At 41.1% G+C, this 22,723-nt stretch overlaps 1 protein-coding gene across 3 annotated transcripts in view; it reads left to right on the top strand.

The window, feature by feature from the left end:
• The window catches only part of EBF2 (EBF transcription factor 2), a 225,915-nt gene that overhangs the window by 160,512 nt on the left and 42,680 nt on the right, over window positions 1-22,723 (top strand). For all 3 annotated transcript variants that reach the window (XM_083368400.1, XM_083368399.1, XM_083368398.1), the window contains exon 8: window positions 15,508-15,625. In XM_083368400.1, coding sequence (XP_083224526.1) covers window positions 15,508-15,625 — 118 coding nt within the window. The remainder of the gene's footprint in view (window positions 1-15,507; window positions 15,626-22,723) is intronic.

The following is a 22,723-nucleotide window of genomic DNA, read 5'->3' as shown; positions in this document are numbered from 1 at the left end:
TTCTCCCGAGTTGCCTCATTGCTTTCCTCTGTTCTGTTCTGCTAGATTGCCTCCTGCTCCTAGCATCCCTGAACAGAGCCAGCTGTGGATCATCTTCTTCCAATCCCTCATGCTCACACAGCTGAGTCTGAGGAGGAACAAGACAGGAGGAGTCAGGCTGAGAGTTCTGCGGTACATCAGAACCTTCCTCTGACACCAAAGGCTCTCCAAACCCCTCCTCCTCCTCCTCCTCTTCAGAATCATCTGACTCAGCTGCTGGAACCACAGGCTGACGCTGAATCACAACAGCACCATCTGGAGATGTGTATTTGATTCAACACTCCCAAGCCAGACGCCCGCATGTAGCAGGGTCTGCTTGAAGGAACCTCAGATCTTTCCACATTTTTTCCCCAAAATATTGTGTGCCATGGAGTTGTGTACTTCCACAACTCCCACTTTAGGCTTGTTCCCAACTGTAGCTATTCCAGCCCTGGTCACTTTAAGAACTCTCCCTAGTGAAAGCAAAGAGACCCATGGGATGTTGAGCCAGCTGCTTTTCAGGAATATCTGCCAGCAGTTTCATCATAGCTGATGCCAATGTATTGAAAAATATTGGCTAATAAAAACACGGGAGGAAGTGAAGGGTTCTGGTTGCAAACCTTGTGAAGGGAGGCAAGGCAGACAGGGAAGAGGGTAGAGGGGATGTAAGCACTAAATCTTATTTCTTTTTCCTCTCTCTTTGACACCCCTTAATCGCTTAAGGCTGGTGGCACAGATGTAAAACTTTTGTGGTGATTTCTGTTCCCCCCCTCTTCTCACTATAAATGGCTCTGAACTCTTTTTGCTGAGTCTGGTTATCATTGCTTGATGCAAATATTCCTCAATTTACAACTCTAATTCAGCCTGGAATTACAGTCAGACATTCTGGAGGTTGTTAAGTGGGTTAACATGTGACTGCTCCCAATTCCACAACTTTTTTTGTTTTTGTTTTTTTGCAGTGGTTGTTAAGTGAACATAGTGGTTATTAAGCAAATCTGTTTTCCCCAATGGGCTTTCTTTTTTGTGGGAAACTGGAAGTGAATACTCAAAACCAGAAAAATCCGCCCAAAATTGCACAAAAATCTGCAATGTTTATATAGGTCAGTGATATGAAAATTCCTACTAGGCTTGTATAAATTGGTTGTGCTATACCGTACCTCAGTGAAGCACCAGGAAATATCACAATTTGCTTCACTTGCATACAAACACACACAAGCACAGATACACACACAAGCCCTTTTCCAACACTACTAGTTGAAAAAAAGGCTTTTATGTTCAAAGAGAACCCAGAATTTCATCCAAGTGAAATATCAGCTCAATGATTTGTGAAGCCCTATTTTTTAAAGTGCCACCCATCTCTGCATAGAAGCTAAATCTGAATAATTTAGGCAGTTGTTTGTCCTGTTTCCTGAAATTTCATTTTGTCTTGAGGGAAGCAGAAGGGGCCATGATAGTAGGGCTGTCTAATACTTTGGATTCAGTTTCCAAAATAGCTTTGGCACTATGGAACTACACCCAGAATATCTTCTGCAGTGCCATGAAGAGACATGTCTTTTCCTGGGTTCACATGGCCTTTTTGAGGATAGCGGCCATAGGTTCCTGGTCCGACTTATGAATGTGTGTTATAGTCACACCTTCATGGATTTCAAAGGGGCTATTGGGGCAACTGAATACAAAGCACTATAGAGCAGTGATGGCAAACCTTTTAGAGACCCCAAAACTGCCCCAACCCCTGGCCCACCCCTGCTCTGTCCCTGCCCTGCCCTGCCCACTCTGCCCTGCCCTGTCCTGTCCCCACCCAGCCCCCACCCCACCCACCCGCAGGACCAACCACCGCCTCCACGGCCCGCAGCGGATTGCCCAGGCAGCCCTGCAGTGCCATGGTGGCCACGCCCTCCTCCTGCGCCCCACAGCATCATCTCCGTGTGAGGGGTGCAAGGGCAGAGTCTTGTCCCCTCTGCCCATTTGCCATGTCCTTGGCTGTGCTGCTCCGTGCGGGCTGAGCCCTGGGACAACTCTCCTCTGGGGGGGCTGCTGGTGAGGAGGGGGCCATGGGAGGAGGAGGGGCTGGGGTGATGCATGCATTCCCACAGAGAGGGCTCTCAGTTCCTCCTCTGGTACGCGTGCCATAGGTTCACCACCATTGCTGTAGCGTATTACCTGTGCACAAAGCAGAATCTTTTCTGCAAGGACTTTTACTTAACAGAATAACAGAGTTGGAAGGGACCTTGGAGGTCTTCTAGTCCAACCCCTTGCTCAGGCAGGAAATTCTATACCATTTCAGACAAATGGTTGTCCAGACTCTTCTTAAAAATCTCCAGTGTTGGAGCACTCATAACTTCTGGAAGCAACTCGTTCCACTCATTAATTGTTCTCACTTTTAGGAAATTTCTCCTTAGTTCTACGGTGCTTCTCTTCTTGACTGATTTCCATCCATTGCTTCTTCTCCTGACTTCAGGTGCTTTGGAGAATAGGTTGACCCCCTCTTCCTTGTGGCAGCCCCTCCATATTGGAACACTGCTGTCATGTCAGCCCCAATTCTCCTTTTCATTAAATTAGACATTTCCTGTAAAAAACTTTCCTTTTCCTTTAAGAATTTCTATATCCCCTAATTCTGCTAACATCTCCTTCTTCTCCATGGGTGCTGTGATTCTGACTACATAACAGTATGCACTTTGTTCTTCAGTATAAAGTGAACAAATGTTAAACAGCTTTTAATCTGAAGATCTGAAAGGTACCACACAGCCTTTCAGACAGGGTCAAGTGTTTTTAACGTGAATACTATCCCGAAGGATTGTTATGCCTTCTGCAATCTAAAATATGCACCTTCTGTTACCTTTCATCCTAGGACCTGCTCTCAGCATCAACAAAAACAAACAAGTTGTTTAATGGTCTTGTTTCAGCTCACTGAGGACACTTGTCAATCCAAGAAATGAAATAATGCAGAACTGATACAAGATACAGTTTGCATCAGAGCAGAAAAGAGGGATAAATGGGCATATAGCTTAGAGAAGGGGTAGGGAACCTTGGCTCTTTTTATGACTTGTGGACTTCAATACCCAGAATTCCTGAACTAGCCATGCTGAATTTTGGGAGTTGAAGTCCAGAAGTCATAAAAAGAGCCAAGATTCCTTACCTTTGGCTTAGAGCAATGTTTCTCAACCTTAGCTCTGAGATTAATTCCACCCAATCATTTTATTTTACACTGTTACCAGAGCATTCAGTTGAGACTCTAAGGCGGTGTTTCTCAACCTTGACATGAGGACTTCAGCTCCCAGAATTCCCCATAGCTAGCTGGTGAAATCTGGGAATCGAAGTCCACATACCTTAAAGTGGCCCAAGTTGAGAAACACTGGCTTAGAGTCTTGATTGTATGAAGCTGCTTTGATAACAGTGTAAAATAAAATGATTGGGTGGAGTTTATCTCAGTGCTAGATCATTTTCAATACTTGACAGTGTATATATATGCACACAGAGAGAAAGACACGCACATGCTATATATGTTTATGTTTAAATTATTTATCTTGGAGAACTTAAGTGTTTGGGTGTGTATATGTCAGCTTGCAATAATGTGCAGCTTCATCCTGAGAATATGTCACGCGCCTCAATTTCATGCACCCCCCAAAGAATTAAGCTTACTTAGCCTTTTTTTAGCTTGATAGCAGCAGAATAAATAACTCCCCCAAAGTACCAGTGAGTGACAAGATTTCCAGAAATTCTAAACATATCATCTACATGCATATCAGACTGCACATGCTTTTCTGTACATTTAATACAAGAAGTAGTTTGCCCATCATTGCACATTGAAGTATGTACAGTAGTCCCACATTTGGGACCAGAATTCCCATAGCCAGATTTTCAAATCATCAATGATTTTTTTAAAATAAATTATTTACCTTTTGCACGTAGTCAATCACTGTACACCCACCCACACACATCAGTTGCATAATGAAACCTAACGGTCGCCACCCACAGTAAGCATTCAGTGTGCAACCATATGCCCAATCACAAGCCAAGCAGTGCCACAAGCAGAGCAGTGCCATCACAACCAGTGGAGACACACAAGCAGCCCGCATGCACCGTTTTAATAATTTTGTCACTGACCTGCTACAGTCAACAGGGCAATTCAAGTCCACGTGGATCAAACATCAAATTTCCAAAAGTGACTTTTAAAATTTGGAAAATCTGTCAAAAAAAGGTGCCGGGACTCTGTCCCGGTGCGTTCTATGACAAAAAAAGCACTGCCCATAGCTAAGCAGGTTGGTTGTTAAGTAAGTTATACCTGATTTTACAATCTTTCTTTCTTTTCTTTCTTTCTTTCTTTCTTTCTTTCTTTCTTTCTTTCTTTCTTTCTTTCTTTCTTTCTTTCACCATAGCTGTTTAGTAACTATTTCTGTTGAAATTGAGATGCTAATCTGAAGTCTGAATTAAATTTTTAATCATCTGTTTTGTTGAGCTTGCATTGGACAAGGCTGAACCATAGAACCATAGAATGAAGCCAATTTGGGTATAACTGGGGGAAGTCCAGTTGAAAACAAGGGTCCACCAAATCTGATAGCATCTTGATGATCTAGACCTGGGGTCTTCAAACTTGGCCCTTTTATGACTTGTGGACCTCAACTCCCAGAATTCCTCAACCAGCATGCCTGGCTGAGGAGTTCTGGGAGTTGAAGTCCACAAGTCATAAAAGGGCCAAGTTTGAAAACTCCTGTCTTAGAACATTCGGCATTTTTCTCCTTGCAAGTTCTGCAAATTATTTCATTAATAACTAGTTAGATCAGGGGTTAGATCCTGAGTTAGCTGCAATGCATCGTAATGGATCTCTTTAGCCATGCTGAATAACCTACCAGTGGAACAGTACGAGACAAATGGTAAGCTTGAAAACTTCCTTTTTTTTCACAAGAAATATTTTTCTAATGTATTTAGCTTCTTTGCAGACACATTCTTTGTGGACAGATTTGATATAGATGAGATAATCTGGAATTCTGGAATCAAAGTTGCAATGTGTTTGGATTGTTCAGACAAACTGATGATTTATAGGCATTGATGCCTGCGTCATTTCTCTTTTTTGCTGAATATTAGCTGATGGATTCAACCCTGAATTGTTTAAAACTCTTGTCTTTTCACAGTAGCTAAATATATCAGTGGTGGTATGTGTGCTGTCATGTTTACTAGACCCAGTACCACCAGTCAAGCCAAGACCACAAAATTAGGAGTTATAAGTCAAGCTACATAAGAAATGGGATTGTGAACTAAAGCATAACTCAAGCCCAAAGAATAACTAAGGATTGAAAAATAAACCATGGCTCAGGAAGGCCGACTTATTCAACCAAACCTCAATCAGCACAGGAAGTATATAACTCCCTGATGCTGAATTCATATTTCTTGTGCTAGAAAATATCCTGGACAGGCAAAATCAGTGTGGAGCTTGAGGACACATCTTGAGAAACAATCCTCTGAAACTCAAGCAATCAGAAGAGAGCTGGAAGGGGCCTTGGAGGTCTTCTAGTCCAACCCCCTGCTCAATCAGGAGACCCTATACCATTCCAGACAAGTGATTGGCCAGTCTCTTCTTAAAAACCGCCAATAATGAGGCACCCACAACTTCTGACAGCAAGCTGTCCCACTGGTTAATTGTCCTCAGTGTTAAGACGTTTCTCCTTAATTCCAGGTTGCTTCTCTCCTTGAGTAGTTTCCATCCATTATTTCTTGTCCTGCCTCAATGATCCTCACCATATCAGGCAGCTATTCATAGTTCCCATCCCTTTCTTATACTGCATGAAGGATATGCCTTGAAATATTGTAAGACCAAGGATCCCATCATTCTTCTCTATGAGCCATACCGTCTAAGGCTGCTGGGATTAAGTACAGGTAGTCCTTGATTTACAACCCTATTTAGAGTCAGAATTCCAATCCCTATGTGATATGGTTATTAAATAAATCATTATGAGTGGACCCAGTTTTACAACCATTTTTGTCATGGCTGTTAAGCGAATCTGGCTTCCTCAGTTGACTTTATTTGTTGGAAGCTGGCTGGGAAGGTTACAAATCATGATCACTGACAGCAAGATGCTACAGTGGTCAAAAATGCAAGCCAGTTGCCAAATACCTGAATATTGATTATGTGACCACTGGAGAGGTGCAATGGTCATAATTTCAAGGACAGATCATAAGTCATTTTTTCCCGAGGCTATTGTAACTTTGAACCATTGTTACGTGAATGGTCAAAAGTTGAGAACTGTCTTGTGTTCAGCAATATCTGAAGAGCTTCACATTCCATACTCCCTTACTAGAGGCTATTTATTCCAAAGATGTCCCTACTTTCTTGCATTGGGATATTCCCTTGTTAGTTTTTTGTTTTTTCAATATACTTACTCCATCCCCAACTGCTTAGCTTTGGCCAAGGGTCTACATCTTATACCTTCAGTCCCTGAGACCATCTGCTTTGCATACTTCTCAGCAATCAGATAGGAAATTGCTGAAACTGAAATCAATTTGTAAACAAATTTTAGAAAAGGCGAAAATGTTCAGCCTTTGACCCAGAACTTAATAGGAGTCAGAATGTGGAATAGACTTTAATTGCTAAATGAAGTAAGAAGGAAAAGAAAAAAATCTTTTTAAACAATTTTTAAATATTTATATTGGGTTGGGCAAACCACAGCCTATCAGCAGCATACAATTTCCAGCATCCTGGGTTTACCCAAATTTGTGACAAAATGATTGCATTTCCCTGGCAGAGATTTTGGCTTTAAAGAATAGAAATGAGCCGGTCTTCTACTTTCCAGATATTTCCTTGTTTCTTCTAAGAATATCACAGTGTTACTCATCACTCATGAGATTTTTCAAGAGGTTAAGAGGCGATGTTACACTCCTAACCTCTTAAACATGATCCCATCTTTTCCCAAAAAGACTTCAATATAATAAACATTGTGCTTTTATCATACCATTGCATTCCTCAAGCCCTAGGACATAATTTAGTTGGATTTGGAGCAAATGAATTTTTGACAAAACTGAGTTGGATGCAAATCCTAGTATAAAACATACCAACTACTCTATGTTTTTAGATTCAGAGTTTTTGCCATGCCTTTTTATAGCATCCTCTGAAAGGACAGTTTGTCTGCAGGGTCAAAAAAAGGTTGGCATATATGAAGAAGAAGCACATAGCTTTCCACCTTTCCCAGCACACATCATGATTGTGAATAAAGTTCATAATCCAGAAAGCTTCCTGGATTCTGGAGAAAGAATCCCGTAATGAATGTGTACTCCCGGATATCATAAATATGTAAACCTGAATATTCCTAACAGGTAGGGTTGGAAGGATGAGAAGATCTAGATGAGACAATAGTGTCATCTAGATTGGAGGCAGGTACAGTATATTTCTTGCGGTCCTAGCACTTAGAAATCCGCATATAACTATAGTGCAAGGATCTCGTGTTAGAAGGAAGAAAGTCAAGGGGATTGTAGCGCATAGAAGATAAAGAGGGAGTCCCAGCTCCAAAAGCGGTTGATATCCCTACTTTAACTCCCTACTCAATATAGAATAATGAAATAATTGAGTGAAAGGAGCTAGTATCCAGGAGGATGCTGAGAATTGCAAGAGTAATGGTGGATTAAATTGTGTCCCTAGTTTTAGCTCTCACACGCTGGGAAGAATCCATAACATTGGCTGAGATCCTATAAAGCTTAAGGCTTACATGTCATGAGTTCATAGTTCAGAATCTAGTACAAAGACAGGTATTTTGTACACACGCCTACCAGGATGTGAAAATTTGATTCAACAAGCGCTAAAATACGGCACTTGGGAAAAATGAGAAGGAAAACTCCAATATTATTTTTTTTAAAAGATAGCTGGGTTCCATGATATGGGATGAAGTAAAGTGCCATCAGAATTTGAAATAAACCTATTGTCCATCAGATTCTACCAAAGACCACTTTGCTCATGGGCCTTCCAAAATCTAACAGCACCTCATTTTTTTTTACATGAGCCAATCATTTCCTTTTATTATAATCGTTACTGAATGTTGTCTGCAACTAATAAATTACTACTCTCAGATTTGGGAGGAACTGGAATTATATCTAGTCAGGCCTTTGAATTCCATTCTCTTTTGACCATGATTTAACCTCACCCAGCGTATATCCTCCAAATGAATAGTGTTAAAGATGAGCTAATCCTTATTAACTAATCTGTGCACACTCACAAAGGCAATTTATCCTTTATTTTATCTCTTCCACCTAACAGCAGAATCCTTACTAATATCTCTGGGAAACTTGCCGGAAAAAAAGGGAGAGAGGGAGTAGAAAGGAAGACTGCTGTGGGTCATTTTTCTCTTACTTTCATTGAATATATATATCACTTTAGCCCAAGTAGAAAATCACATTAGTGTAACTGTACAGCTATAAAGAAGAATGTACATTGGGCATTTTATATTGCTTCCAGATGTTGGATGATTTTACCTCCTCCCTTGGAAGCAGAGTTCTATGCAAAGTTTCTCATTCAGAATGAGAATAAGTTGACCAATTCCCCCCCCCCTTTGAAAGAGGAATTGTTTTTCGCTCTTCTGGTGTTCACCTATAGTATAAGGATTTCAACTCAACTCCCTATCTTAGTTGGTTTTCATTTCTGCCCTTGCAAATGGCCATGAGAGCAACTACTTTTAGCAATGTGGTTTTTCTCTTTATCTAAAATCCCTTGATTTAGTATTATTCCAAAAAAAGATAAAATAACCAACACCCACAGAAAATTTAAGGAAATATCAAGGCGATTCCAGAAAAGTGGACTGTTTTCCCCCCCCCCAGAGTTAGCAAATGAATAAAAATCTCAGGAATTTGCTCAAAGTATTGTCTCTGGTGGGGTTTATAGCAGGGAACAAATCAATTCCACCAACTTTGATGCACTTAACACAGGCAGTAAGGTATGTTCTCTTAAGATATGTCCATTTGTCAAGGAAATAGCTTTAGAATACACTGACTCCATTATTTTCAATAACTGCTGGGGCAATTGCTTATCATTTATCCATCCATCCATCCATCCATCCATCCATCCATCCATCCATCCATCCATTCAGATAGTTAGGTACAAATTAAATTAGTGAATGATCTGGACCAACTAAAACACAAGGGTGATTTCTGCATCTGACAAGCTCTCCAGATCTGGCAGAATATGTCAGTCTGTAAATTAAAATAAAGAAAAGGATGTCTTTTGTTAGTTAAGTCTATGTTTCAGAAAAGTTATAATATGGAATGCTATTGCAATATGGCATTATTGAAAATAATAATAATAATATGTTCTTCTTCCCATGTGACTTAGTGAGATTATTTGGAATACAGGCAGGGATATAATGACCTTCATATTATTCCATTCCAATAAATGTATTTTTTAAAAAAGAAAATCTGCTTGTATTCTCATAAGCAATTTGCTTAATATATGATTTTTTGTGCGCTATTTCTAATATCATATATAAAATAAAGGCTTCCTTGAGCTGATATTGATTCTTGCTGATGTTCCTTGTTAAAAATCAGAAAGTTTTTCTTTTTAAAAAGATAACCCCCAATGTTCATTACTGAGCTCAAAAAAAAAAAACCAGGAGAAATTTGAAATAAATATTTCAGCAACAAGAGAATAAAAAGAAAAAGTCTGGCTTCTTTCACACAGGAAGAAGACTACAAATTAAGAATGTCAGGGGAAAGTTTGATGCAGCACATTTGGAACTCTAGAATTTAAAATGAATCCCTGGCTACTTTAATCTAAGGAGGGGACATAACTTGGTCTAGATATAGCACATCAAAATATCCCTTGGTCAGTCATGAAATTATCCAGTTAAGAGGTCCACAGAGCTGCCTCCAGGCAAAATATGGACATTGGTGAGTGAAATAAATAAATAAATGGAAAAATAGTCTGATTTGATACAAGACGTCTATTCTGAAGGTATAAATATGTACACTTCCATAAACAGGGCCTTTGGGCAGGAATTGGACTTGAATTGGCAGCCTTCTCAGGCCTCAGGCAGCCTCACACAATTTTGCCCAATGACCCAGGCATCTTAAATATTATTTAGGCTGCTGGAGTCTTTTGAAATTGCCCAAACTAGATTACCCTAGAATTCAGTGTGCCCAAATTGTTGCAGGTGCTCACATGAGAACCCCACCACCTCATGGGAGGATGTCAACATCTTCAAAGATGCAGCATTCTTATGGGGTTTCTCCATTTTAAAATCCTTTTTATTGATTTATTTTACTTAAGGTGGATATGGGTGGAGGGCTGAAGACATTATTCTAGGCTGCAGTAGATACCCTGATATTGTCATCTGCAGTAAGGCTAAGCTCTGCTGGAAGAGATGCAGTCATTGAAAAGACATACTGATGATGCAGAAGAGGAGGTGCTCCATTTCCTATGGAGGGTCATCATGAAACGTAACAGAGAGAAGACCCAAAGGTCCTTTTTGAAGAGGCAACTGGAGAAACAGAACAGAAGAAACTTCTTGGATAAGAAGCGAAATATCTTCAAGGAAAAACGAAGTCCAGTTTCCTCTTGAAAAAGCACCTTTGGGACAACCACAACCTGAATGACTGAGAATCTCCCTAGACATAAGAGACAAGCTGGGAAAAGTTGAAAAATGCCAAGAAAATAATGCATGTTAATGCATGGGTATAATACGTTTTCAGTGTCTTATTCTTGACTGATGAAGAATACTACATTGACCAGAACTCATATCTAGGAAGCTACAGAGAATATTGTAGTCAACAAGACCTCATCATGGCAATGTTTGTTATCAGTAAGCATCTTCTCTCCCAGCTTAAGTAACTAAGGTAACAACATTATCCAAAGAGGCCTACATCTGTGGGTTTTTCAAGCCAATTGGCTTCACCAGCCTCAAAGGCCTCAAAGGAAACAAAGACATGTCACACTTTATGATTCCGGATGGAACAGTGATCTTGATGGATAAGCCATCCAAAGAGTCTGATTTTAAAAAGGGGGAGGGAGAAAGTATCTAAATGGTTAACAAGGTAATGGTAAGAAATATTGACCTTGATTTGTTTAGCTAAGATGTAAAGATTTCTGAAGGTCAAAGGTTTCCTTGTGTAGTGTTTTGGAGTCTAACTGTGGCTGACCCTCTAACATTAAGCTGCTGTGGCCTATAGTTTTGAAGAGTGAGACAAACTGGGGGTGGGGTGATGAGAAGAGGGGAGAGAACAGGAAATGGAATGAGGTGTTTCAGGAAGTTGTCAGGAGTTGACTGATTGATTCCAGATGGGAAAGGTCACCCTCCATGACCCAGGAAATACTCACTGGGGGAAAACTGTGGGCTGGTGAAAGGGGAGGTCTTGGGAGCTGGAGACTATGGAAGACTGTCTGCTTCCTCTAAACACACACATACACACACAACTCTGCACTTTCAATTGTTCAATATGTAATATCTGTTCAGTAATGATTTCTGTTTAGCAAATGATTCAGTAGGAATGTTCGTGGATTAAATAAGATACCTCTCATTATGGTGTGGAGAAAGTATAGACACAATGCATCATAGGAAAGGAGAGAAGAAGCCAGGTCCTTTGCGAACAGAACTGCCTAGCTAGATCAGGTTGAAGTTTCTTCTAACATCCCCTTTCAAAATTTCCCAGCCAAAAGTATCTGGAGTTCGGGGAATAAGTTATGTTGTAGCCATAATTAGTGGCAAATTCCTTACAACATTCAGAGATCGATGGCCCTTAATCCAAAGGTGAGCAATTTGTGGTTCTTGGCCTAATATCAAAAGCATAGGTCATGAACATTGTTCAGACCATTGCTAGGAGCTGTCTTCTTTCCGCCAAAAACTTCAAAATATTTTGCACAACACTAATCTGTACCACTGACAAAAAGCCAGTGATAAATGATGGCAAAAAGCCATCCCAGACGATCCATCAAGGCATGGATTATCACCGTGCAGACATCAAGTTTTTTCATCCACCATTCGTGAGACACAGAGCAGGGAATGCTCATCAGGTCTTAAAAGTAGGAGCAACCTAACTTAGAAGGCCATTGCCAAAGTATCTGCAGCCTACATTCTTCAGGATTTAAATGTCATCATCAATATTTTGAACTGTGTGCAGCAGCAAAGTTATAACTGGAGCAGCCATTGAACAACAGATACTGAGTAGTTGTAATGGGATGTGAACCTGCAGCAGCAGAGGAGATATATTTAACAGGTTAGAAAGTTATGACTTTAGTTTGTCAAGATTCTGTCCATTAGGAACACCAAATAAAGGACTGAACCTGATTGGATCTTACTGTCTCTTGACTGGGTTTAGGCCTGATAGTAGCCTTGCCTACATCAGAGTCAGCATGTGTGAGTTGGGCAGCCACAATAAATTGTTTAATAAATACATATTTACAGTGCTGGGGAAGGAGATCCTTCATTAATAGAACCAGAAGAATTAGGACATCTATTAAACTTATCTTCCACGCTGAAAACTAAATTCTACCTAATATAATAAGATATGAGACATGCCTCCCATTACATCTCCCTTGATGCCAAGTCATTGAAAATTCTGGATGCCCTCTTCCTCTGCTTCTTATGAATTAAACTTTACATTTTTAATCTGGATGCAAAATATATTAACATGTTACATGATTGGCTATTTATCTCTGTCCCCGTGGATGTTTAGAATACAGTGTTTTGTCTGTTTGCGGTTAGATTTGTGTCTATTATACGAAGGTGCAACAACCCACTCTTCGGTTTACATTTGGTTACAATTTAAAATCCTCTCGTAAATATTTCAGACACTGGAATAATTCAGCCTTATTCCCTTGTTGCCGTAGTGTGGTCTGGGCTGGCCAGAAAGAGATTAAAATTTATTTCCATTGTTTAAGGGAAAATAATGAACTGCATCTGCTGGAGTTCTCACGTGTCATGGGGGAAATGTTCACTTTGGAACAACGTCCCAGCTCCACCTAGCTAGACTGTCAAATGACGAAACCTTTTTGGCATGCAAAAGCAACACGTTTTGGGGCAGGAATGCAAAGGCACCCTTAATGCGAAGTATGACAAGTGCCTTTTGGCGTGAATTAAACTCACATTGAGGAAAGAGAGAGAGAGAGAGAGCAGTAAAGAGCACGCATTTGTTCAGTCAGCATAAAAATGGCCTAGGAAGGCAAAGCGGTTTTCCGATCCCTCCTTCTCCAATGAAAGGGAGGAGGAAGGAAAGGAAATAATTTATCAACTGTTAAAGACTCTTTTACAAGGGGATGTCTAGGATTAAGGCAATCTTCCTTGCACTTTTTGAAGTTCTTATTCTTTTCTCTTTGTCATTCACTCCTAGACTTCAATCTTACTCCCCCCCCCCGCTCCCCTGTCACAAAGATGAACTGAAGTTCACAACTATAATGTCCAAGTTCTGTTTCTCTGAATCTGAGGATGTTTCCAACATTTTCTTTATCCACGCAACTTCCTGGATTTTCCAGTTTTGTCGTGCCTACTCTGAACTTGGAAATGGAGCTTTCGTTTGATTTCTAGGATATCCGCATGTTGCCAAAGCATGCCACAAGTTTTATTTATTTATATTTCAGATTTCTTAAACACCCATCTCTTTTCCTTCACATGCGTTGTCTCCCTTGTGCCTCTTTTTTTTTTTGTCTCTTTAGTATTCTATGATGGGTTATACACAAGATGCTTCAGTTAGATACCTAGCAGCAACAAGTGTTTCCGAATGAGAGGCTATTCAGGTCAGATTAAGGGGAGATGAATGATGGAAGACACAGATTAAAAGGAAGAAGTTAGCCTGTGGAACTCACTGCAGCAAGATGTAACGATGGGCATCAACTTGGAAACTTCTTTCCTTCCTTCCTTCCTTCCTTCCTTCCTTCCTTCCTTCCTTCCTTCCTTCCTTCCTTCCTCCCTCCCTCCCTCCCTCCCTCCCTCCCTAACTTCCCTCCCTCCCTCCCCAATATTTTGGGAATTGGAAATGGTTTGCCAATGCCTTCTGATTGCTATGATGGGAAAGAGTGTGATTGGTCCCAAGGCACCAAACTGGCTTTGTTTCTAAGGTGGAACTAGAACTCACCATCTCCCACTTTCTAGCCCTGGTATTTTTTTCTGTATGCAAAAAGCTTTTGTGGAGATTTTTTCCTCCTGCATATTTCCCAGCAAGACAGGAAATATAGTCACCATGTTAGCACAGAAGTGAGATCAGTGCCTTGGCTTCTTCCTGTCTTTGAGCTGTTTCCATTTTGTCTTTAAGTAGTACATCTCTCAGAAGAGTGTTACGATCAGATCCACAAACCATTGCAGCTTTATATCACAAGGGTCTGTTTTCCTTTACTCTTTCTGTTCCTCTTCCTTTGAGTTGCATCATTTTTAGCAGGCAATTATGGAAGCAACTTTGAATAAAGAAATGACCATATCCAACTAAGGAGGAGGAGGAGGAGGAGGAGGAGGAGGAGGAGGAGGAGGAGGAGAAAGACAAAGAAGAATGGATGGATTTGTTCAATCCCTAATGATAGTGGTGATGATGCATAACTATCATTATGGAACATTCCAAAGTTCCATAAGTTTCATCTCAGACAGGACATAGATAATGTACAGTACATTCAGTAAATTTGCTTCAGGAAGACTCACTTGAATTACTGGAGACTAGAGGAAGGGTGACCAATGCTTTTATCACCATGTTAGCTGAACATTTGGGGTAAAATGATTGGCATGTGCCTTATATGCGCATGAGATGTCATGCATTTGTTATGTTTATATACCATCAATATCTTGGTGGAAGATATAGAAACCTTTTCTCTTATTTTCCCCCATAACATCAATTCTGCTCTTGAAGGCTGAGGGTGATTTGAATATGAGTATGCCTGGTCCTATTTTAGCATCTTTACCACTGCCTCACACTGGGATCTTCCCTTTCCACCCATTACAGCTTTTTTGAAAGAAAGTTGGAGATATTGTCTGCTAAGAAACTTCGGAAAGAGCTACCCACCGTCTGTTGCATCAAAGCATGAGAATCTTGTTAAATGTCCTTAGGATGTGATGTTTAGTAGAGACTTAGTGCTTTTACATGAAGTTTCAACTCAAATATTTGGTTTAAAGATAAATCAACTTACCTCTTTGTATTAAAACTGGTCTGGCATATTGAATTAAATCAAGTCTGTTCAAATTGATTTGGTCATAAAGCTGGACTTTTACAGAAATGGCCCCCAACACATTTTTGGGGGAACTGATGAACCAGATTAAATCACGTTTATTTGGATGTTTCAATGGACAATCCAAACTGAATCAATCCAGCTGTTAAAATCAAACTGTTGATTCATTTCATCTTGGGCAAGTATACATTGCTGTACTATCATAATGAAGACAGAAAAGCTAATTTTTGCCCCATTTAGTAGGTTAATTCCTGTAAGAATTGGATTTACTCTTACAAAACAAGAATGGGGGCTTAAACATGGCTAGGTAATGAATCATGGATCATGGAGATGTAATTTATCTGTGTTTCTCTTTTCTGCTTTTTTTTTACATCCAGGTTGTGTTATCAACAACAGTGAATGTTGACGGGCATGTCCTGGCAGTATCAGACAATATGTTTGTTCACAACAACTCAAAACATGGGCGAAGAGCAAGGAGACTTGACCCTTCAGAAGGTATGATTACTTAATTGGTCTTCAGGGTGATGATAGAAGAAGTCATCCAATATGAGTTACCTTCAAAAGAATGCAAAAGAACTTGTATGGTGGTACGAATTTTAACCATAAACTTCCACCCTTATGTTTTTACACATTTGGCTTCCTCCAGGATAAAGTTTTTTCCAAAGTCTTCCAAAATGTGATGCCAAGTTGTAATTTTTATCAAAGGGCAGGAAGGAAAAAGTTATTTACAAATATAACTGGAGAATAATCGGTTTAATTGTGATTAATTTGAATACATTTTTAAGATCAATGAGATCAAATTGAATTGAGTTTTTCTCCTGGCCTCATGTACTGTTTTTGTCTAGTCACTTGCCAAGGCCTTTCCAAATGCCAAAATAAGACAAGTTGCACATTCCTAGACTTGTTTTTCGCATATCCCAACATGTTCCAAGGATGTCCTTTGAAAGAATATTTAAATACATTTCTTCCCTACTCTCTTATCAAGAGTGCCTTGTTAGTCCTCCTGATCATGAGACAATCAGACAAGACAGGCAGGAGCACCCAGTGGCTTAACAGTGAGAGAAGAAAACAGGGTAAACCCACCCTGTTATGTATGCAGGCACCTGCATAGCAACAGCCACCAGGGGGCGATGGCCTGAATGGTTTTGGCGGGAAACCCAGTTTCGGCGGGAAACCTAGGGCGAACCCCACTGGCTGTCAGCTTACCTGGCTAGGTATTTAAGGAGGCCAGGTAACCCTCATCCCTCAGTACGCTACCCCCCTTCCAATAAAGAGCTGAACACGTACTCTGGCTGGCGTCTCTTCCTTGCGTCGGACCCACTACACAATACTAACGGGCTGTTAAAAGTGCTAGCAGGAAGTTTGTACTTTGAAGCTTGCAAGATTTTCTTAATGTAGCTTCACAATCAAGTAGAATTAGTTCAACTTCCTATCTGGTTTACCTGGAAAGACTGACAGTGCTTGAACAGGACAGACCAAAGGCAGGCACTACCTAACCCCAAGCATCACAGCTGACTCAGTTCCTATTCTTTACCACTTGTTTGGTCTCCAGTCCTGGACCTAGTTCTCCTTGTGTGGCACTAGGAGTGTAGAACCTTCCATATGGACTTATTCCTTCTTAACCTACATCAGGGGTCAGCAACCTGAAACAGTGAAAGAGCCACTTGGAACCGGTTCCCTCACAAAAGGAAAAACTGGGAGCCGCAAAAAATATGTGCGCATGCACGTACATGCACACATGCACAGAACAGGGTTTGACTGAAGAGTGGAGCCAAGGCGAGATATGCACCTACCCTGCATATTTGAATTGATTGGTTGAACTTTTTTAGTCCCACTTTTTTTTTTTTGGACTGCACATGGCAGAGGACCGGGAGCCGCAGGAGACGGCTGAAAGAGCCGCATGCAGCTCTGGAGCCGCGGGTTGCAGACCTGTGACCTACATACTTTTCTACGCCTGCCAAGATTGGCAAACTGCAGCTATACTTTCCTGTCCCGTGGCAGTGAATGACCCAGTTTCTGTTGTTCTAAACTGAGTTTGAGCAGACATCCTCCTTTCTCTCCCTCTTTCTCTCTGTCAATCCCTCTTGGTCTCATCTCACATTGTATACATTCTGAAATGGGCCATGGGGATTCCTTTAGAGCAGGGGTCCCCAACCCCTGGGTGGCAGCCAGGCTGTGGCCCATTTGGAACCAGGCCACGCAAGTGGTGGGTGAGCATGCTTGCACACACAGCTCCGCTTGGACTAACATATGTACCTGCCACTCACATGGAATCGTCCCCATTTCCACACACACACACACAAACACACACACACCCTCCCACACACACACCTCCCACTAGTCTGCCAAGCCAGAAAAGTTAGTGACCGCTGAGAAATGAATGTTACTCTCAGGTCTATTGCTCTTTCCTGAGCCCTGCGGCAAACCATAGCAAAATTACTTGGAGAGTTGTGCGCATTCCACAGGCCAGGCTGTGGATTTCTTGAGCAAACCGTAGCAGCCTAGCTTACACGTGATGCTAAACTACAAACCCTGATTTAGAAACAGTGTCTAAATTCACGCATCCCAGGGCCTAGTGAATCACAATGTGTTGAATAGACACACGTTTATGGTTGGTGCGAGGCCCTAAATTATGATTTGCAAATTGAAGTGGCTGGACTCTCAAACTGCCCTAAGCCAAAATCAACCTCCACTATGGCTTGGAATAAGAAGCTCATTATTTTTATGTACCCTGGTATTACCACCATAATTGTATCCATCTTTGTGGTCATGCCGTACAAATGGACAGGGCAGGGTTGTTTGTTTTTTCCTTCTGTTTTGTAAGGAGGAATGTTCCTTTTGCTGTTCAGACTATGTGAAGTCTATTTGAACTGGTATCTCAGTACTTAAATGTTACCACGTCACCGTGAAATTTGACAGTGACGTGGAAGCCCCCAGGTTTCCCACTTGCTCTGACCTATCAGTTCTCGCCTAAAATCAGCATCATCTCCTCTCATTTAAACTAGGAAAAAATGAGCAAAACAGAGCAAAAGTATAGCACAAGGACAGATATGTCTTAGTAATTTGGAATGGGACATTTTATCCACCTGCAGCAGGACTTGTGGAAATTGTAAAAAATCACAGCATTGTGAAAAGAAGGAAAATCACAGCATTTATAGCTGAGTCCACTTTTTCTATCTGTGACGTTGGGCAATGTAAGGAAAGGACAGGAATATGGTGGTGCCTGCATCCAGCCAAATAAAATCAACAGCCTCTCTGCAGACTTGCTAGCTCAATTTTGGGCACTGGGGGAGTCAAGGAAAGAAACTCGCATCCTTGGCCCAGTTCCCCCGTGACAAGTTCATAATTGCCCAGGAGCGGTGGAGATATATTTACAAGTGACCCAGTTCTTTCTCTCCTTTCACTTTGCAATCTTCTTCAATCGTGCACTTTCGGCAGCAAGAATTTGGCTCATTGGCCGTGGCTGAACTCCATCTGCTGGAGTGTTATCTTGCTCACTTAAGGAGCCATGTCTTGCAGTTCCAAGTCAAGGGCCTCCGAATCTGCAACAGTCATTTTGCCAGAGAAGCTTGGGCTGCCCCTGACTTTTCCTCTTTCTCTCTCTCTCTCTCTCTCTCTCCCACCCTAACCCACCCCTTTACCCCTTGAATTTGGAAGAGCCAGCAGGCAACACGCTACCTACTCTGCCAAAGCACGTCAGACTTTTAGCTCAGCTGGGCTGGAGTTGATCTTTGAGCAAATCAAGCCACATGACATCTTAGTTAAACAGAAAAGGGACCCTCAAGCAAGATGTGTATGAAAAAGTGTCAGCCGCTCGCTTAAACAAACGGCGCGAAACATAACAATGCGCAGAAGGGAAACTGACACTAATTGATTTTCGTTTGTTTGGCTAAGCGAGGCATCGGCCATCATCTGCAGGCTGTGTTTTCAAGCAATTACAAATCGTTGGATCTGCTAAGCTTCAAATTGGATAATCGCCTCCACTCTCTCCAAGCCCCATTCTGGCACCAGGTTTTTTTTCCTTTCTTTTCCCTATTTCTTTTTTCTTTTCTTTTTTAAAAAAAGCACACGGAGAAGCCCCTCTTGGGTCGTTCCTGAGTGAAAGTGAGAAGGCTTTGTGACGTTACTAGAAGAGACAAGTTGGTCTATTATTTCATTAGGCTTGTTTTGTTGCATTTCCCCCCCCCCACCCCTCCTGTTAAAATGTGCCCTGCCTCAACCTAGAGGAGAATTAATGAACTGGAAGGAAAATGATTGAATCAGTGAAGAATTCAGAGCAGTGTTAATTCTCCCCCAGCGGGCAGTGAAATGGTAGAAGAAAACTCCCAAGCTTCTAAGCCTACGAAATCTTCCAGTTTTTCCTTGACTGATTGAATGTGATTGACTGGCTGTTCAAAGGAGTCTTATAGTTTTGGAACTCTGCCAAACCTCCCTGCCACCTTTGACCTTGTCAACATTGGGAATCGAGTGATGGATTGACTTTGGTTATGGACTGGAAAACCATATTGGGATCTTGATGGGATGTATAGTCCAGAGGCCTTGAATGGATGGGAAGGAGGGGGGGCAAGTTGGGGGATTTACCCTATCTTATAAAAACCAGGCGTGCTTAGCATGAGTTAAATTGGGATGAAATGGGAGGATTTTCACTATATTCAAGCCATCAGTGAAAACTCTTGTTTTCAACACGCAGCTCTGGAGGAAAAAGAAATATTTTTATTTAATCAAACAATTTGAGGTGCAAATAGACTTCATGTCTACTTAAAGAGACAGACAATAGATATTTTTTTTAATCACGAGGAAGCGCATGCTAAGGAAAAAGGAGAGAAAACGAGAATGAAGAAAACAGGGAAAATGTGTATTTTTCTCAAGAGAAAACTGGAAATATGTAACTGTGGTTAGTAGTTAACTTTGCACATCATAGTCACTGTGGTGTATGTAATCATAATTTACTTCATTAACTACAATGACCAACTTACTTATATGCCATCAACCATAGGTTGTAAATCACAATAGCTGATTTCACATGAAAGACTAAACCAAAATCAAGCAAACTGGATAAGTGGAATATATCAAACAGATCAAAGTGTATCTCTGGGGGGGGGGAACTAAAGTAACTAATAAGAACATTGAGGTTAACTTCCACCAAGATTGCAATTATAAATAAAAAGGTTGCATTCATTTAACATTTCTTTTTTCATCCTAAATGGATTGCTTCTGTGGCTTCTGTTTGAATTTTGTGACTAGGCCTATTGATTGCAAGATGGTGGTGTGGGCATTTGTACCAAGTCACCATAACATCAAGAGGAGGAGTTGGTGACATTGAGTCAGTGCACAAATATTACAGTTATGTACTTGGGGCATGATGTTTGATATAAGTAAACTGTTTGCATGATGTCATCTGTCGTCATTCACCCCCTTCCCAGGGACAATCACGCATTGCAATTGGTTTTAATGCTGCTGTACTTTTGTTGCACAAGAATATTGTTGTATTCTTATCACAGCAAGATCTCCTTACCAGTGATTCAGGCAATACACAATCAAAAAAAGTCAAAACTTCCATTCTGGAAGTCTATGGAGATTCTCAGTCATCCAGGTCATGGTTGTCCCAAAGGTGCTTCTTCAAGAGGCAACTGGACTTCCTTTGTTTTTGCTTGAGGACATGCCACTTCTCATCCAAGAAACCTCTTCAGAACCGAAGGGAGGAAGGAAAAACAAAGAAAGTCCAGATGCCTTTCAAGAGAAATGAAGGCAAACTAATGTATGAAAAACTTTGGTGTTGTGACCGACCCTCTGGCTACCAAAGTGGTCTTCATATGTGACAAGTTCAAACCTCTAAGTTAGTGTGATGTTTAAATATGAACAAAGAATAATGAAAGATTGAAGAATTCTCTTGGATGAGAAGCGAAACATCTTCAAGGAAAAACAAAGAAATCCAGTTGCCTCTTGAAAAAGCACCTTTGGGAATTCCATTCTGGGAATGCAATGTCCATCCTGACTGTTTCCTCTAAAAATGTCTCATAAGCTTTTGCACCACCAGGACATTGTAAAAGTTTCATGACATCAGACTGACAGCGATAGCAGGATCTTTTTGCTGCAATTCACCTGAACCTGGGAGAAGAGTCTGTACTGCAAGGTCTTAAAAATGAATTTGATGATGGAGAAGTTTACTTTTCCAAGCCACTCTTCTTCTGCAGCTGTTTTTCCTAGTAGACTAGGATTTAAATGTTCCCTTTGACAACTGAGTGGGTGGAATTAGTTTCACCTTGCATGACTGAGCCTGTTTGGGGTTAACTGTGATCCTTTGGGGATTGGCTAACTGGGTCAGTTAATCACAACATATCAAACCCCTAATTGTCCCAGTTAAGCGTGTTGTGGGAAGAGGTCTACAGCAAAGATGGATATAGGCCTCAGCCATTCCCATTCCATAGGTAAAAGGTAAAGGTAAAGGTTTCCCCGCACATGCGTGCTAGTCGTTTCCGACTCTAGGGGCCGGTGCTCATCTCCGTTTCAAAGCCAAAGAGCCAGCGCTTGTCCGAGGACGTCTCCGTGGTCATGTGGCCGGCATGACTAGACGCCAAAGGCGCACGGAGCGCTGTTACCTTCCCACCGTAGTGGTCCCTATTTGTCTACTTGCATTTTTACGTGCTTTCGAACTGCTAGGTTGGCAGAAGCTGGGACGAGTAACAGGCGCTCACTCTGTTACGCGGCACTCGGGATTCGACCCGCCAAACTGCCGACCTTCTGATCGACAAGCTCAGCGTCCTAACCCACTGAGCCACCGCGTCCCTCCCATTCCATAGCAGCTAATAATTATACTCTGCTCTTTGTAATTCCCTCAAGGCTTGTAGCCAGTGAGAGAAAGATCCTCCATGATTTTTTTCTAACTTAGTGGCTATCAACACATATCATTCCATATCTATATATTATTTAAAGAAGCATCTGTATTGAATCTCTCCGCATTTAATGTACATATATGATTTTCAGTTCTAACACTTTGGGAGAAAAAAAAGTTTCTAGGCACCTTTTTCCTCACTATGATTGACTTTCATGCAAACGTCTATTGGTCTCTTTGATTTAACAGAAGGTGAAGGGAAAAGATATAAACAGCAGAGGTAGAAGAAACTATTTTTGGTCTTTCGGGTGGTGACCTTGGCCTATGGCAGGACTAGGCAAGCTTGGCTCTTTTATGACTCGTGGACTTCAACTGTGCTGGCTCAGGAATTCTGGGAGTTGAAGTCCACGAGTCATAAAAGAGCCAAGGTTGCCTACCCCTGGCCTATGGTATAGAATTTTAGTAAGAATAATGAGCCAAGATAGCTGAATTATTTACTGATCTTATGTGTTCCATGCATGGATATTTTATGTATTCCGTTTTATTAAAAGTTTTCAGTCTGGTGAGACTCTCAAAGTATACAGAGTTTTTTTAAATAAAAAATATCAAGTCAAATCTAAATGTGAAGGTAAAAGCAAATCATCCTTTAAAAACCGCCGCTTTGGGAAAGTATCAAAGTTTTGAGCAGTTGGTTATTTAAGCTTTCATTCTGAATATTAGGATGGAATTTATTGCTGAAGAAAACATGATATATTAGAAAG

Source organism: Vipera ursinii, assembly GCF_947247035.1.
Source record: "Vipera ursinii genome assembly, chromosome: 8".
Classification (NCBI taxonomy): Eukaryota; Metazoa; Chordata; class Lepidosauria; order Squamata; family Viperidae; genus Vipera; species Vipera ursinii.
This window is presented reverse-complemented; position numbering and strand designations above follow the sequence as displayed.